We start from the raw sequence: 14,754 nt of genomic DNA, 5'->3' as shown, positions 1-14,754 counted from the left end.
CTAGAACACTAAAAGCCTATTTGAGCATATGTTCTGCTGATAAAGTAATGTTAAAAGTAGGTTCTGTCATATTACAGACAGCATACTGATAGTACAGGATTCATTGATACAAAACTCTTAATGGTACCTTTTTCTTACACAGTACTTGAATGCCATGTGAGAAGATAGGCTAGGGATGTAGGGATGACAGTACTCTCTCTACACAATAAACTTAGTACTTTGGTAAGACACTCAATGGAGTTCATCAGTATTCTTTTGTAGTGGCAGTGCATGTACTTACAGCAAAAGGCATTTGTTTTTCTGCAAGAAAAAGTATTTTTAGTATTTTTAGTGCAGGCCAATGAAATAAATGTCAGTGCTTAACTAAACTATTTTACAAAAAAGTTGTAGTTCAAGTTTTGAAGAAATAAAATTTAGCAAATAAAATATAAATCCAGAAATGATCAGGTTTTTAAAACTGCCAGATATGAGTACACAGCAGCTGTTTTGGAAGTTTTATACTTGCCAGGAGAAGGATTTGCTGGTTTTGGAAATGGTTATTTCCCCAGTGTTGTGTGTCATTCCTCTGACAATTTCACTTTGTTGAGAACGTGCAAAGATGATTTTGTAATTGCTCGATAAATGCCCTACTTCTAATCATAGGCTGATATGACATTTTAGATATTTAAGTTATATTGAGAAGTGTTTAAAATTAAATACTCTGAGAGAATGACATAATGCACTGAGATTGACACTCATGGTATGAAATTGTAGATTAAGCAATTTAAAAATAACTGCCCTGAACTTCTGACTTTTTCTAAAGTACATGTTTTTCTACTGAATTTTCACTATTTGAAGGAATATTCAGCATTTTATTCAATTTACATGTAGACATTAAATAAAGTTACTTCAGCCTATGTATGTGTGTTTAAAAACAGTACTAGGTGTGTGCAAAAAAGTGGAAACAGCACTCCAATGAGATTTTGAGATATTTTTTCTTCCTATTTAAGTGGTTTGGAAATCTGGTTACAATGAACTGGTGGAATGATCTGTGGCTTAATGAGGGCCTGGCATCTTACTTTGAGTACCTGGGAGCTACCTTTGTTGAACCGAAACTTTCGCTGGTAAGCACTAACACTTAGTAGCAAAGTTCCATCATATACAAAGGAAAGGAAGGTGCAGGAGATGGAAGTTAATTCAACAGTGCCATTACAAACATAACTTCTGTGAGAACGACCAATAGGTCTTGATTCTTTACTTGTAGGCCTCCATCTGTGGGGAGACCATGATCATATCCAGCTCTCTACAGCTGATGCAGAGGACAGATGGGCAGCTGGGATTCTGCAGTGGCAAGGAGTTGGTGTTTTGCCCTAGATCTGTCATGTAGCAAACTCAGATTTCTCTCCTGGGTCCTGCTCTAGCTGATAGTTTTCCTCCTCGCTTGCCAAACTCTTTTCTAATTATCCCAGTCCTCAGGTATCTTTACCAGGCAGAGATTAAGCTGGGTCATTTTCAGTCTGCTTACTGCACTGGGTCCCTGAATGTCTGGTTGTGGATAAGACAAATACAATGCACATAGCTAATCCAACAGCAGGGTGAAATTCCTTCCCATTCTGCCCAAATGGGAATAAGTGTAAATCCCATAGCATATTAGAAGACTCCATCCATTGTTAAACTCAGAGATAGATGGATATGAGCTGCTAATTGCAGCCATGAGATGAGGTACACTTGCCCATGCAGTCTTAAATGTCTGTACATGGTGCCATCAGCTTCTGAAGGAAGGAAGAGCCTTTAGTCTGGGCAGACCTGTGACTGCAGTTACTGCAGGCTGCTTTTTATTTGGCTAAGTTGAAATACTGTTTGTCAGTTTCCTTTTCTCATTCACCAAAGCACTTAATTACACTCTTGATTGGAAACTAATAAAGGCATGCCAAACAAATTCTGTCAGAAGGATTTCTAGGTCATGTGATGAGGTTACCTTCTGCTTTGAACTTCTACAACAGCTCACTTTATTGTCTGCAATGCAGTGTTTTAATATCACTGAAAAGTGTAATTTAAACAGCTTTCCTGTCTAAAAATCAGCAGTTGTTGTTTGTGTCCATAAAGTAAATGTTATTACTGGTTAATAATTCTATTTGATATATTGCAGTTAGGTAATGTGCCTTGGCAATGCAGAATTAATCACACAGGTGTGAGAATATAGGTCTTTCTTGCACAGTTTTGTGGGTCATAAATGTTCACAGAGTCACAGAGTGGCTGAGGTTAGAAGGGACATTTAGAGGTCACCTTGTCCAGCCTCCCTACACAAGCAACACCACACAAGTGCCAATTGCCCAAGACTATGCCCAGACAGCTTTTGAATGTCTCCAAGGATGGAGGCTCCATAACCTCTCAGGGCAACCTCTGGAAATGCTCAGTCACCTTCACAGTGACAATGTGTTTTCTGGTGTTCAGAGAGAACCTCCTGTGTGTCAGTGTGTGCCCATTGCCTCTGGTCCTGTCACTAGGCACCACTGGAAAAGCCTGGTTTTGTCCTCTGCTTAGCCTTCCTTCAGGTAGATACACTGATGAGATCCCTCTGAGCCCTCTCATCCCCAGGCTGAGCAGTTCCAGCTCTCTCACCCGGTTCTTAGAGGAGAGGCGCTCCAGTCCCTTCTCTGAGCTGTTGACCATAGTAGGTGACATTTACTCCTGAGGAGCCATTTTCCCTCCCTATTTCTCACTGGGTGAAAGCAGAAATGCCTCATAGCTAAACCTTGGTACCTTCATTTAGGTTATTGCTCAGGGTTGCAGCAGAAGAAACAGGGAATTTAGGAGGAAAATGCTGCCATACTCATGGCAGAAGTAAATGAAATACAGGCTTTCAGCTTTCAGGATATGTTCCTTTGCTGTTTAATATAGTTGACTTATTTTTGCCTGAGGATTACACTGTAACTGACTGTCAGGCCCAAGACCACAGTACTTCGAAGATGTAAAATTTTCACTGATCACTGATGTTGCCTGTGGAAAATGTTAGGATCAGGTATATGGTCCCTTGTACTTCATAAGAAATTTAGGGAGTGGGAGAGTTCACTTGTAGACAAATGATCCATAATAGTGCTTTTTCCATAATCCTCATTCTCTCCAGGGAATTAGTACCTTCATTGTTCGTCTCACTTAGATTTGTTTTCTTCTTGCAGGATAAAATCTTTTATGTTCATGTCGTTCAACCTGTCTTAAGGGAAGACAGTGAAATAGTTCGATCACTGTCAGAGAGTGAAGATAAGATCAAAGGATCATTTTCTTTAATGTCTCTGTTTGACAACATCACATATAGCAAGGTAAAAGAATAGAAAATTCTTCCTGTTTCTTGCAGATTCTAAACTAATGGTACAAGGTAGGTTTGGGAGGAACTGCTGAACAAAACTGTTTTGTCATTCAAAATGTGTTTCTGCGGCACACATGAATTTATTGGGTGTTGCAAATCTACTTGGCTCTGAAGGAAGTACTGAAAATATTTTTAACCTCTGTGAAATATGAAGTGTGGGTGTAGACCAACTAGCATCTCTGGAATATCTGAAAAAAATATTGCAACAGTAATTGCAATAATAATTCATTTTTTCTCATACTTTTTTTTTTTCTACTCCAGGGGGCTTCTATAACCTGGATGCTTTCTGGTTTCCTGACTGAAAAGTTGTTCATCAGAGCGCTTACTGTAAGTTTGAAAAAACAACCCCTTCATCTTGATTTATAAGCTTGAAAATGTCAGTTGTACAAATTGTTTGCCTTGCTAGTGGTTGCATTGAACCTTCATGAATTCTGATGCTTCTCTTTGTTTCCACACAGTCGTATCTGAAAGAATTTTCCTTCTCAAATGCTAATCAAGATGATCTCTGGACCCACATCCAGATGGTACTCATTTTATGTCTCTAGTATTCTTTCTCTGGTGTTTGGCACAGTCCAAATTTAAGGCATAAACTATTTGTAGAAGACTGCACTGGAATGTGGCTATGTGTAGCACAGTCTTTCTCCTGCATAAAATTTGCTTTACTGGTTTTCTCAGCTAATGTCTTCTCAAGTGTTTATTTGCCTACTTTGCTGCACCTGAGATCCGTAGAACTAAGTACAAGGAGTAGAGAGATGAGATGGGAAATCGGGACCAGGCAAAGTTTTGGGTTTCGTGGTTATTACATAAGCCTACATGAAATCGCACAGCCTATTGTTCTGGAGCTTAAGTTTTGCCAGATCAGAGTGTGTGATGCCTCGGGCTTGATGATCAAAGATGCTGGTATGTCACAGATCCAGCAAAGTCTATATCCAGGGCAGTAGCTCAGCATTTCATCCTTCAGTGGTTTTGGCAGAAATCTGACTAAGGAAACAGATGCTAATATTAGGTTTATTTTTTTAAAAAAATCCACCTTCCTGGTCCTCTAAAGAAGGCTTCTGTTGTGTTGCAGACTCTGTCTTAAGAATGGGAGTGCTAGAATTTCAGATATGCAAGGTTGTCACATGTTTTAAGCCAGTGAAGACTGTACCAATTCACACTGGTTGAGACTCCAGCTTAATGTTTTTCAATTTGTCTTCACTAATCCAGTTTGTTTATTAGGTCACTTAAAAATCTTTGTGTTCCATCAGTTTTATTTGAATGAAATTAATGCATCAAGTCTGTCATAGCCATAGAGATGTGTAAGTACATTAACACTAAAAAGGGAAAATTTAGCAGTCAGGCTTTAGAATGAGAAATGTCATCTCAGTATTTCATAATTCCTGAGAAAGGCTTATGCCTGTATTATGTCTTTATTATAATGTCAATAACATTTTTTGGACTTTAGGTACATTGATTTCTTGCATGAGTCAAAGACCAGCAAGCTGCTAAGCAGATTTTTTCTCTACTGTGTTAGAATAGCTCCCAGAGATTCACTGAAGCAATATCAGTAAGTACCTGTTCATCATAAATATTTCTAATTCCTCTTTCTCTTGCAGGTCGTAGATGGACAGGATGAAGTTCAGTTGCCAGCATCTGTAAAGCAAATAATGGATTCCTGGACATGCCAAAATGGGTTTCCAGTTTTAACTTTAAATCTAACTACTGGAACAATCAGACAGGAACAATTTTTTAATAAAAAGAATAGAAAGAATACTGATTCTTACAAGTATGTTTAGCTTGTGGTTTTATTGTATGTTTATACCCTGCTTTTTACAGGAAGCTCTTCAGTTATGACAACATATTTTGACCATCTGATTTTTTAACTTGTGGTTTTTTTCTTGTTATGAACAGTCAAGTAAAATCTGTTTGAGACTGGACTTTGCAATTGTTCTGCAAACTCTGCTTGTTTTGCCAAAAAATTGCTTTCCTCTGGAATAGTGACTTTTCCAGCCACATAAGAATAAAGACAGACTTCGGCGATGAGTGTGTCGCAGGGAGGATTTTTGCCTGGTGTTTTCGTCTTTTCTCATCCCTCAGGTCTACAGACTGGGGACCTGGTTGAACCATGCTTAGCTTCTTTCCAGTGTACATATTTCCAGTCTCTTCTGCCTGGCAAGGAAAAGAGGGCTGTATTTAAATAAATAAATGACCCCTTTCTCAGAGACTGCTGATACCTGAACAACACTTTTAAGTTATTGTCAGCAAGCATTGCTGAGTGCCTGGGGCTTTTGAAAACTCTGCTGCTTACTCAGATGCCTGAAAATGGTGATAGAAGTAGCTGCCTTTTGTCACCCACTTTGGAAACTCCTGGCTAGGGTTTGAAAATTCATGAAGGAGCAGTTGACATGAGTTTTGGGGTGCATAGATGGAGCCCATGAGATGAGTTGCCATGTGTGGAAGAAGTGTAAAGGACAGCAAAATCCAAAGCAGTTTTTTTCTTAGAAGTTACTGCTGGTAATACAAACAGGCAAAAGGAATTTTGACAAGAGCCACAGGGTCCTTTGCTTCCAAGGAATTGCAAAACATTAAGCCATTCGATATTCTTGCTTAGCTCAGATAAGGAATTCCGAGTTACAAATGTGAAGTCCTTTACAGTTAGCAAGCACAAATTACCATGTGAATGTAAGAAAGCCCAGGACATGTATTACAGAATTTTTCAGGTGTTTGAAGCTTTCATCTCTTTTACCAGAAAGGAGTTTTACATTCCCTCAGAAAAGAAATTACAGTTGTCAGAATTACAGTTGTAATTACAGTTGTATTACCTGAGACCTTTTTTCAGTAGATGCCCTTCTGAAAAGTAGCTTTAAGTTCTCCAGAAGCAGGGTTAAGTGTAATAAGTGACGAGGATAAAATTACTGCCTGGAGAAGGAAAGACAGCACAGAGAGACAATGGTGTTTAAACACCTAGCACTGAACAATATTCTTGATATGAGTGCCTTTTTAAAGCCATGCTAAAACTCCCTTTTGGAGAAGATAAATGCTGATCCAACAGAAATACCATTATCTGATGAGGTTGCATGCATCAGAGAGAAGGTAGATGGATATTCTTGCAAGACAGAACTAATCTGCACTGTAGTTTAGCATCAGCTAAGGGGGATTTTTAAGTATAAGAACTTTAATCATAACCTTTTTTTTTGTTAAGTAACACCTGGATTATTCCTGTTTCTTGGATGAGAAATGGATCATCACAACCCTTAACCTGGCTAGATAAGAGCAGCAGTAAGTAATGTATTTGTTTGCACATGCTAAAACCAAACTGATGAAAACACTCAAAAGTCTTCTAAAAACAGAAGGTATATTTGAATTGAATAGGGGAGATAAATCTTTAATACAGAAATTTCTGTGTTTATCCATGGTAAAGATTTTGTGTTATTATAGCAGTAGGTTTTTTATTATGTCCATATAATCTTCTTTTCTATGTTGCATCAAACTTCAGTGTAAGCTTGAGTTTTTAATAATATGGTACAACACACATTAGGAGTAGAGATTTCCACAGAAATTTTTATTTTGTAATTTTTTACACAAATCCAAACTCTTAAGTCCTCATGCTTCTGTATTATTCTTACCCCAACAGATCTCATTGATGTTAACACCCGCTTTTGAGTATAGATAGGATCTCATTTCTGATGAAATACCAGAAAATTATCAGCTCAAGTAGTAGATACAAGACTGAAAAAATTAACACTGGCTGTGGGAAGCGACCCAACATTGTTAATATCTGTAACAACAGAAATTAATGTTTTCAACAACATTTAATTTTTTATGCAAATTAAATGAAAAAATACTTTTAGCAAAAGAATATGATTTTTAAAAGTTTTAAAGTCTTATAATAGAAAGTTATTTTATGGACATCTCCAACCAAATAAAAAATTCGGTTATTTCTAAACCCAGTGTTTTCCAATAGTCAGCTATATTTTTTTGAGGAAGAAGTGTAATCGTTAGAATGTGGTAATCATTTTTCTTTGGCAAGTCAGCCATGTATCAGGTTTTAGATGAGCCAAAAGAAGATGCAGAGACTAATGCAATGGAATGCTTAAGAGCAAATTTTCGATATGCTGTGCATATTGCAGCTCTCCACCCTCTGTTTGCATTGGTTAAAAGTTACTACCTCTCTTTTTCAGGCAGTAAGATAGCTTGAGTGATCATTAATTCGACTGTATACACGGCAAATAAGAAAATCTAGACGTATATTCGTCTGAATACAGGATGAATCCTGCAGTACTTGCTCTGTCTGAACGTTGGAGTCTCAGTTCTCTGTTCAGAGTAAAGCACTGATGGGTGTAGACTACTCAACCAGTACTGTCCTACTGTCTTAAGAGAGTTTGCCTTCTCAAATCAGGATGTGAAAACAGCATTTGAATGCTCTTCTGATGAGGCAGCTGAGAGCCTTCAAGGCTGCCCTGGCTCCTTCAATGCACAGTAGGCTATCAGGAGCAGTCAATCAGACAAGAACACGTGAATAAGTGAGATGGACTGCAGGAGGAAGCCATTAGTGAATGATGTAGCTCAAAAGGACTGTGGGGACTATCTTCTTTAAAATCAGCATTTTCAATTACTTGTCTCTTTGTTAAACTTACCAGGTTTTTTTTCTTGCTCTCCATTTATCTGAATATTGGTAGGTGGTCAGTTCTTCTGTAAGGTGGTGAGCACTGTGTTTTGGAGCTGGGAGCAGCAGGTGTGCTGTGGGTGCATGCCCTACAGCAGGCGTGGGAGGGTATTGCTCCTCATCCTGAGACTTGACTCTTGGGTAAACTTTCTGAACTCTTGCAGCTGCCTTTGAGCTAGAGGGTAGGAGCAAAGTGGGTCTTCAGCCTACCCCTTAGAATCTCAAGGTGCTTAGTACCTGAGGAGTCAGTGGATGTTGAAGTCATTCTGCTGTGCAGAGCAGAGATCACAAGTGCACTGTGCTTTTGGGGGATTTTTTTTGAGTCCAGCCTCAAACTTGTGTCTCAGATCTCAGAGGAGCTCCAAGTCCATTGTTTATAAATGCAAGAGAAGAGCAGTGCGTGGAAACAAAATGATACATTCTAATGTCACTTTACAGAAATGTTTCCTGAAATGCAAGTATCAGAGTCAGAATATGACTGGATCTTGCTAAATGTAAATTTAAGTGGATACTACAGAGTGAACTATGACCAATTAAACTTGAAGAGATTAGCACGCTTGCTTGAAACTGATCCAAAGGTAAGATCATGTTTGTTTTCTCAAGCTTATGAGCAGACTCTTTCCATGTATTTTTTTCTTGCAGTTTTTACCTGGAATCACATTGATGAAAACCTGGAATTATGACAAACTCATTGTTGCACCACTGAAGTCACTATCTTTTTGTAGTGGAAGATGACAGGCCTGAACAGTTTCATATAAGCATGAAAAATAACTTTACATTACAGTCTGTCTTGAAATTTTGTTAACAGCTTGTGGTTTTCCCAAACTCTTTAAATCTGGCTCAAGGAGCTTTCAGTGTGAATGTGTGACTGAACTTTATCTGGTATAAGGCATTATAACCATGAAGAGGGAAAGTTGTGAGAAAGCTTTTTATTTCCACATTTTGTCAAACCACAATATTTTTGCCCATGGAATTAAAAAAATCTGACTTTTTTTGGTGGTTTTTTGTTGTTGTTTTGGTCGGTTGGGGTTTTTTGAATTTTTTTGTTTGGTTTTGGTTTTTTGTGGAGAATTTTCCTAGAAGTTCAAATCAATTCTACTTGGGCTCTTTCAGTCCTCTGTAGACACTGACTTAGAGTAAATTTCATCCCACCTTTGACTTGCCATAGCCTGAACTGAAGGTGAAAGTGGTACAGAACAACCGTGACTCTATATGGGGTGTAATGGTTTCCAGTGTTGCCTAATCCTACAGTGAGCCAGAGGCTCCAGCAGTGGTGTCAGCTCATCGGTTTTGGTAACAAAAGTCAGTTCATTGGTTTGGTAACTGAGAAAATTTAACCTTTCAATATAATAGTAATCAGTGCAGTCAGCTTTCTCTAGAGAGTCAGGACATGAGGCTGATGAGAGCACATTAAACCTTCCTACATCACACTGGCTTCATTTCTTCTAGGCTTCTTTCTTTCACAGCAAACCTACATCATCAGGAAATTGGGTGTGGGCTGACTTGGGTCCATTTTTTGGCACCATACAGTGCTGCAAAAATGTAACTATGGGCTGGACAGGAGGTGCAGGAATAATCTACTAACTGTAGGTTTGGTCACACTCAAACAAGACAGATTCACAAGTCAAATGGGTTATAAAATGCAACATAAGTAGTTCTTTTGGATTGATGGGACAAATGCATTAACTGCAGAATAGCTATGGAGAGCACTAACAACAGGATTGCAATCACAAAGTTAATTTCTTGAGTGAAAACCTTCAGTGTGGTCAAGAACGCAAGCCTTACCATAAAGGATCCCTTCTGGGGAGGGTGAGGAGGACAGACACATAGATCTGTGCCCACAATTTTGTGTCAAACTCTCGTAACTGCCAGTTATGTACAAAATCAGGGTGCATTTTATGCCTTATCAACCACAATTGTGCAAAGTGCTGCAGGTGGCACTGGGGTCGAACCACCTGTTCTTTGTGGTAATGCTTCTTGGTAGGAAGTGTTCTGGGTAGCAGTCGTGCTCTATGTAATATATCTTGGTATCAAGAGGTGGAACAAGAATATGCAGCTTCCACCCAGCTTCACGTTCCTCCCTGGTGGGTGTCAGCCCAAGCCACCTGACCTCTGTCTGGTTTCAGCATTGCATGTTCAGATTTGCATTTTTGCACTGCTTCATGCTTCCAGCAGTCAGAGGGCGTGTTTGCTCCAGCAGTGACCAAACTGCAGAGGCGTGGCATAGGGACGAGACAAGGAGGATGGCAGTCCTCTCACAAGAGCATGAGCTGTGGGCAGAGGTACACCGGTGCATGGCTGTGCCTCGGTCATTTATTTCATGGCAGTGCTAGACACTCTGCTCTGCACTGGGTACAGATTCCATATTTAAGCCTCAAAAGGAAAAAAAAAAAAGTACCAAAATTATGTAACTAGGTTATTTTTAGGACATGTGGCATTTCAATATTTTCTTTTAATTACAGCATGCAAATAAGAGGGGTCTTGAAATTCTCTGGTTAATGTACTGTAGTTATATGTTTATAGACAACATAATATATAACTATATCATGTAGTTCTGTGTATAGATATATAAAAACATCCCGTAAAGCATATAAATAATTTCAGCTTAAAAGCCAGGATCCATTTCACAATGTTTTGTAGGCTATTTTGATTTAGCAAACCTGTTAGGGATCCTTCTGAAATATAGTAAAGCTTTTTGTAAACTCCTAATGACATTTAAATCTATTAATATTACATGAATGCTTTCTGCAGGCCATTCCCGCTGTCAGCAGGTTCCAGCTGATAGATGATGTTTTTGCATTGACAGAGTAAGTATGTTTCCAATATGTTACAGAAAATTATTAAATTATATGATCACACTCAAGATTGCTACTTCTGCTTCCTTCATTCCTACCTATGTGTGCTCGTAAGAATTACTGCTTTGACAAAATGGTGGGAAAGTTACTTAATCCCTTCTTTTGTCAGTGCTGAGTGATTTACCTCAAAATTTCTTTTAACTTTTGTTCCAGCTCCTGGGAAATTATTTTAAATAGTGGCACTGCCATGAGTTCTTTAGGGATTAACCTGTATTTGTCTTAAGGGAAAAAAAGTTTCCAAATGAAGGTTCTGATCTTCCTTCATTTATCCTGGACTATCTTAGCTATGCTGTACTGCATCACTCAAAACCGCCTTAATTTCTCTTGCTGAGTCACGACTTGGTTGTTCAGGTCCGTGGTTCTAGAGTGGTCAAGTAGTACTGTAGGGAGCTGAAAAAGCATCAAATGTGTCTGTGCCTCACATGTACCAGAGGTCCCAAAAGCATCAGACACCTATGACGACGGTATCCCTATGATGAGGGACCTCAGGGATGATGTGGCCAAAGCACACTGCCCTGCTTCAGGGCCTGTGGAAGTACCTCTGAGAGGAGGAAGTAAAAAATTCCTATTCCTCCTCCCATACAAATGTCCTTTTTCATCACAGAGCTCAAAACTAGTAGTTAATAAGGAATGTAACTGTGAAGTATAGAACTGTGCTGCTATATAAGTACACCAAAAATATTTTTTTTTCTGGAGGAAAGGGGCTCGAAGTGGAATTTTATTGTGAAAAAATGAATTTCATGCTTATTCCACACTGAGGGGCAGAAACGCCATGCTGAAGTAGTTAATTCCACACATAGTATGCATGTGAATTAAATGGTTTGATTTTTATAATAATGTATATTCCACAGAAGAACATGTAATGAAAGTAAGTTGTTTCATAATAAAAATAAAATCGTATTATAACTAAAACAGTGCTTTTCTTCTTAATTTTGTTCCAGTGGGACTGACACATGCTGTCAATGTGCTTGTACCGTATCCTGCAGACACAAGCAGATACAGTGTGCATACTGCCACGCTTACTGCCATGATTGTCCTATTACTTTGATAGTGGCACTGTGCTCTTTAATAGATGTTTTGAGAGTTAAGATCCTAAAATCACCATTTATTTATATTTATTTTATTTTTTCCAACGTCTTTTCCCGCCTACTTTCCACACGGTATCCTGATGTCTTATTGTCTGTTTCATAAAAAACCAGATATTCGTGGTAGATAATTAATGTGAATAAGTATGCTAAAATGTGTGTGGGTTTTTTGTTTTGGTTTGGTTTTTTTTACATAGCTTTGGATATGTTCCAATTGAAACAGCACTTGAACTAACAAAATACCTTGCCAAAGAAGATGAACTCTTCATATGGAATGTGGTATTGTTAAACCTAATACCTGATAATTTGGAAAGTACACTGAAGAACTATGAAGTATATCCACTTTTAAAGGTATGACCATTTTGTTAGTTAGCAAAGATACTAGACCACGCAAATACATCAGTCTAAAATTAATGCTTTTTAAATTCTCAAGAATGTAGTGGTGAGTATGATGGGTCAGAGTTCTTGTCATTCCTTTTGCATGACTTCATCAACTTTTTTTTTTAATAAGAGGAGGAACTTAATTATACATATTAATCAATGATAAGTCTCATTGAATCTTCAGTTATTCTTATCAAAAAGCAGAAATACATTCACATTCTTTACATTAAGCTTCATCCTTGGTTTTTTGAAACTGCAAATCTGGAAAATACAGCTATCAGTCAGCAGTAAGTGAAAAGACCAACACTGCTATATACAAAAGGCATACAGTATATATGTGCTCTGTGCTTTGTGCTCCCTTTCCATTCATATTCATGGAGTGAAAGAAGGAATTGGGTGTAGATACTAACTGAAATTATTCTCTCCCATATATGACTTACCTGAGATAATACTGTCAGATTTATTTCCTTGACTTCTATTTGAAGATTTCACTTATGTTTAAAATAAATACAGTCACACAGTATTAGTTCTCTTAAGTTCTAGAAAGTAAAGGTATGTGAAAATAAGTGAGAAGAACAAAGTATTTCCAGCTGAGAAGGGTTTTTTCCTGTTTTTCTGAGAATTTGTGTTCTTTCATAATAAGTTGAAAGGTCCTAGTGATGTGAAATGGTAATGTGCCAGTTTGAATTGAGGTACAGGTATATTGAATTTTAGACCAAATTTATATTTTATTTAATATCCTGTGTTTTCAAGACATTAATAGTGGTAAATTTTTAGGATAAATCTATGTAAATAAGAAAAATAAAAACTTGCATCTAAATGAAAGTAATTTTTCTTTCCCTTCTTTTAAAAGAAATACCTTTTAAAGAGAATGTTGCCAATATACCATTATTATGCAGGTTTTATTCATCAAAATGTTGATGCTTTGGAAGATGACTATTTTGCTCAGTAAGTATTCTGCTTTTCTTAAAAGTTTTTTCTGATGTGATTGAATCTGACACATTGCAGTTTGCTTGTGTAAATTAAATACAAGATACAGGAATAATTCTCTAACTAATGTGAATGTAGACAAATTGTTATTTTACTGTCCTGTAAGTGTGTATTCCTTATGATGACACCTCCAGTGAAACTGCAGTATCAGGATAGGAGCATAAAGGATGATAGTTTAAGGATCTTAGTGGTGGCTCTCATTTATCAGATAACAGCTCAACAGGAGGCTAGCTGAAGAAAAACTGACAACAACAAACTTAAGATACGATTTTTGGATCAGTCACTTAAACTTTAAAGTACTTCATTTGCAAGGCCACTGCAGCGACAGGCTTGACATCAGAGTGATTTGGACTAGATGCAACCAGTACCTTAAAACTTCCAAGAGGGATATAAACCATACAAAAAACTAACCAAAAAATATAGTACATTGGTTGCCTCACTAGTATCCATTAATACTGATGTCAGGAGACCACTATTTTTTGTTTAATTATTTTATTAAAACTCAACTGTTCCTAGTGGAGGTTCTCACAGGTTAATGGCATCATGTTCTGAAACTGTGGTGGTCAGGCACAGTTCAAGCACTCCAAATGTGGTATGCATCTCTTTTATTCTTACTGTTTTAACTTCCCTTCAAGAGTGTATTTGGAAAAACTCTTTGCAACAGCGTGCTGGCTGGGCCTCCAAGACTGTTTGGACCTGTCATCTGAACTGTATGCTAAATGGATGGACAACCCTGAGCACAAGTAAGAATGATGATCTGCTCTTAGAGGTGTGCATGTCTAGGGGAGGTGGAACATTAAAAAGCTGTTAAAAGGGGGAGGCAGAAGGAGAAATGCCTCTGTACACTGCTCTTATTTCTTGACAGAATGACAGAATTTAAGACAACTATGTCTCCCCAGCATCATCCTCTTCCCCAAATCCCAGCTTTATGATGATTTCATAATTACTTAGGCTTTTCACATAGACTTTACAGGCTGGAGGATGGAGATTTTGCCATGAAGACCAAAATCTGGTTAGCCATGTTAACAGGTGAACCTCCTATTAGTGTTAATATCCCATAAGGCCCAGTCCCTTTGCTACAGAACAGCCTTGGGGTTGTAACATATACCAACTCAGCTTTTAAGCTTCTCTTAACAATACTGAGTGATGTTTGCATGATGCAGCCATCTGCCCGTGACGAGCCCATCAAAGTGCCTTGCATGTTCTGTGTTCACATAAAGAGGTGTTGGGAACAGCTGTTAGTCCTTATGCTGATACTGGAGCCTAGTGGTCAGGGGTCTGGTCCGTGAGAATGGAGTCTGGACTCTACCAGGAGGAGACTTTCTGTATCCAAGTATTGCATCATTAAAAAAAAATTTACAATGTATTGAAATTCTTATTCTCTTTTCTTCCCTCTTTCTTTCAATGTCTTTCTATGCAATAGTCAAATAGTATTGGCACCGGTGAGTGAAT

At 38.1% G+C, this 14,754-nt stretch overlaps 1 protein-coding gene and 1 long non-coding RNA gene across 3 annotated transcripts in view; one reads left to right on the top strand and one right to left on the bottom strand.

Annotated features, from left to right (window-relative positions):
• Positions 1-14,754, top strand: part of LVRN (laeverin) — a 35,537-nt gene that overhangs the window by 13,313 nt on the left and 7,470 nt on the right. For both annotated transcript variants that reach the window (XR_006013543.1, XM_042012748.1), the window contains exons 6-16: positions 990-1,103; positions 3,159-3,299; positions 3,608-3,673; positions 3,805-3,870; positions 4,942-5,111; positions 6,528-6,604; positions 8,430-8,569; positions 10,743-10,798; positions 12,129-12,282; positions 13,166-13,260; positions 13,938-14,045. Coding sequence is in view for 1 of the 2 variants with exons in the window: in XM_042012748.1 (XP_041868682.1) it covers positions 990-1,103; positions 3,159-3,299; positions 3,608-3,673; positions 3,805-3,870; positions 4,942-5,111; positions 6,528-6,604; positions 8,430-8,569; positions 10,743-10,798; positions 12,129-12,282; positions 13,166-13,260; positions 13,938-14,045 (1,187 nt within the window). In the remaining variant the exon portion in view is untranslated. The remainder of the gene's footprint in view (positions 1-989; positions 1,104-3,158; positions 3,300-3,607; positions 3,674-3,804; positions 3,871-4,941; positions 5,112-6,527; positions 6,605-8,429; positions 8,570-10,742; positions 10,799-12,128; positions 12,283-13,165; positions 13,261-13,937; positions 14,046-14,754) is intronic.
• LOC121657279 lies at positions 5,113-6,730 on the bottom strand. Its single transcript, XR_006013545.1, has 2 exons — positions 6,148-6,730; positions 5,113-5,494 (listed from the first exon to the last, which is right to left on the bottom strand). It is a non-coding gene; the product is annotated as an uncharacterized LOC121657279 (long non-coding RNA).

This window comes from Corvus kubaryi, unplaced genomic scaffold (genome assembly GCF_017639235.1).
Source record: "Corvus kubaryi isolate FWS band 111438036 unplaced genomic scaffold, C.kubaryi_AGA036_p1.0 split1-37296, whole genome shotgun sequence".
In the NCBI taxonomy this organism is placed as follows: Eukaryota; Metazoa; Chordata; class Aves; order Passeriformes; family Corvidae; genus Corvus; species Corvus kubaryi.
Note: the sequence above shows the minus strand (reverse complement) of the source record. Positions and strands in the feature narration are given on the sequence as shown.